At 34.9% G+C, this 3,447-nt stretch overlaps 1 protein-coding gene across 1 annotated transcript; it reads left to right on the plus strand.

The window, feature by feature from the left end:
* Nucleotides 1–324: 324 nt before the first annotated feature.
* LOC125064993 (calphotin-like) lies at nucleotides 325–1,762 on the plus strand. The gene is made up of 2 exons (XM_047672373.1): nucleotides 325–348; nucleotides 625–1,762. Exon 2 carries the CDS (start codon nucleotides 631–633, stop codon nucleotides 1,702–1,704), a length of 1,074 nt encoding a protein of 357 aa, XP_047528329.1. The 5' UTR covers nucleotides 325–348; nucleotides 625–630; the 3' UTR covers nucleotides 1,705–1,762.
* Nucleotides 1,763–3,447: the final 1,685 nt, after the last annotated feature.

Consider the following 3,447-nt stretch of genomic DNA (forward strand, 5'->3'; position numbering starts at 1 on the left):
TCTCGCTCAAATTTGCTCAGAATGTCTTAATTAGTGATCATTTTGTATTTTATTTTATTCTAATAGAAAAAACATATACATGATTTTTTAACGTGAATGGACAACAATGTTCTCTACATTTGTTATGTATAATACATAACATTTGAAAAAAATAATAGAATATTATATTTCAATATGACAAAAATGTATTAATTTAATTTTAGCATATCACAATTAAAACGATTATGTGCAATAAATATAACAAGTCAAATTTAAAATCCTATGAGATAAATAAGAGATAAAACTGTTATAAAAAGAAAATATCTTTTTTGAGGAATTAGTGTTTGTAAGACAATTCAACAGACAAAGGTATGTTTAAAGGTGGCAATTATTATTACTTACATTATTTTAAATCCGCTGTCAGTTTGTTGCCATTCATTAGTTATAATTATTATCTCTCGAAATATCAAATTGATTTAATGAAATGGTTTGAGTTCTATTTTTTTATTATTTAGTAATTTTTATTAACTGTGTTTAGAATGACAAATGCCTGTACATTTTAAGCCTGTCTCTATACTATACCTCTTAAAGTATCAATGATAAATATAAATTAACAAATCTTAATGTAACATTATTTATTTATAGAACGAAATGATGAAGGTGTTGTTCGTCGCTGCGTTTCTCAGCGTAGCTTTGGCTGGTCCTACATACCGCCGAGAAGAGCTGGCTGCTATAAAACCAACATTTATTTCCGTCGGCCCTGCTATCGTTGACTCCTACGAGCCAATCTCCGTTGGACCTGCCATCGTTAGCCCTGAACAGATTTCTGTCGGCCCTGCTATCGTTGACTCCTACGAGCCAATCTCCGTTGGACCTGCCATCGTTAGCCCCGACCAAATTTCTGTCGGTCCTGCTATCGTCGACTCCTACGAGCCAATCTCCGTTGGACCTGCCATCGTTAGCCCCGAACAGATTTCTGTCGGCCCTGCTATCGTTGACTCCTACGAGCCAATCTCCGTTGGACCTGCCATCGTTAGCCCCGACCAAATTTCTGTCGGCCCAGCTATCGTCGACTCCTACGAGCCAATCTCCGTTGGACCGGCCATCGTTAGCCCTGAACAGATTTCTGTCGGCCCTGCTATCGTTGACTCCTACGAGCCAATCTCCGTTGGACCTGCCATCGTTAGCCCCGACCAGATATCTGTCGGCCCAGCTATTGTTGACTCCTACGAGCCAATCTCCGTTGGACCTGCCATCGTTAGCCCTGAACAGATTTCTGTCGGCCCTGCTATCGTTGACTCCTACGAGCCAATCTCCGTTGGACCTGCCATCGTTAGCCCCGACCAGATATCTGTCGGCCCAGCTATTGTTGACTCCTACGAGCCAATCTCCGTTGGACCTGCCATCGTTAGCCCCGAACAGATTTCTGTCGGCCCTGCTATCGTTGACTCCTACGAGCCAATCTCCGTTGGACCTGCCATCGTTAGCCCCGACCAAATTTCTGTCGGCCCAGCTATCGTCGACTCCTACGAGCCTATCTCCGTTGGACCTGCCATCGTTAGCCCCGAACAGATTTCTGTCGGCCCTGCTATCGTTGACTCCTACGAGCCAATCTCCGTTGGACCTGCCATCGTTAGCCCCGACCAAATTTCTATCGGCCCAGCTATCGTCGACTCCATTGTAAACTCTGCACCCATTGTTCAGATAATTGTTAAGGTGAATTAATAGACTGAATAAATAAAATAATTAAATATGAAGTGAAATTTTTGATCTTATGTTATTGTGATAAATATCACTATGTTATTTGTATTATTTAGTATTTAAAATAACTTGATAACTTAATTTAATCTTATTTTTGACAAAGATAACTGTTGCAAAAATTTTCTTTTTTTATATTACATATAACAGTTACCGTTACATTATTTGAAAATGACACTTATTTTGTTTTACAGATGTCATTTAATTCATACGTAATTAAAAATGTTTATTTATGTTCAGTATTTATAAAACTGTAATAATGCACTGTCATGCAATGCCACGTCACCATTTAAGGAAAAGTATAGGAGCTCGATGTAGATATACAACCTATTAATTTCATCCCTTACATATTAAAATGTTAAAAATGTAACGATTTTAAATATAAAATTTGATATCGTAATCTGATCTCCGATATATTCATTAAGTGAGATTGAGCAAAAACAAAACTTTGATATATCCATACAAAAGGAAAGCCATTTAAACGTACCTTTCATTTCCGTCCCACGCACGACTGACGATTCGTTTGTGATTGTTTTCGTGGAAATAACAACTGTACTGAACACACCAACAGATTCAATTCGTTCACACTGTTAACTCAAAATAGTGATTATTGCCTTTGAACAATGATTGACCATCAATATTTGATTAGACCATCATAATGATATATTCACAAAATATTGTTTTAAATCTAACATCGTAATCTATTTAACCTGTAACTAAAGTTTTCACTCATACTATTTAACTTCAGCAACAGTCTAGTAAATAGGCTACCTGATATATTAAATAGCCACTTTTCCATATACATTAGCACCGTGCACCAATCTATATATCTATATTATCCACCGTTAATGAGCAACCAACCTTGGAAACTAAAATGTTTTGTCCTGTGTGACTGCAGTTAGGTACATTAGCTCAATCACCATTCGAAACGGAACATAACAATGTTAGTGGTCCAGTCATTATTTATTTATTTATTGAAAAAGTTACACCATTAACCTCTCACTAAGCGCTTAAAATTAATATCTGATGTGGGTAGCATTCAAAATGATAAGTCTTTCATTGCATTATGGTATTGCTTCTTAATTATACTGGTAGAATAAATAATGAGTGAGTATTACCTATCAAAATCCGCAGAACTACCCTACCACTAATATTTTTTTACAAGCGTTCAAGAAATCTCAGCTTTTAATAGATGAGGTACAAATTTTGCACTTCTTTAAAACATATTCTTACTTCATAATACAATATTTCAAATATGCCAAATCAATTTAGTATACAACACTGCGTGACTTTTTTTTAAATATGGGGTTAAAAAAAGTTTGTAAAATAACATACCACTAGGACAAATTTATTTATTATTAATTTCAAACATTATTTATTGTTATTTTTTATACTAACTTTTATTATATTATTTAATTGAAATAATAAAATTTTCGTTGTTCGTACAAAACATTGTTTGATTTATTAGTTTATCAAGTTTAAATTTATGTTTAAAAATTTTACGTTTAAAGCAAAACGATAAAACATACCAAAAAAAATATGTTTTCTGACCAAACTAAATATTTTCAAAAGTTCCATATAGCCGGCAATCCATTAAAACAACGAAAATGTTCAAACTAAAGAATTCACGCAATATTTTAAGCATTGAGCGAGAACACCCAAATGGCGATCGGTGAATTTTTCCAACAATTTATATCCAACAATATTCCG

This window comes from Vanessa atalanta, chromosome 1, assembly GCF_905147765.1.
Source record: "Vanessa atalanta chromosome 1, ilVanAtal1.2, whole genome shotgun sequence".
NCBI lineage: Eukaryota > Metazoa > Arthropoda > Insecta > Lepidoptera > Nymphalidae > Vanessa > Vanessa atalanta.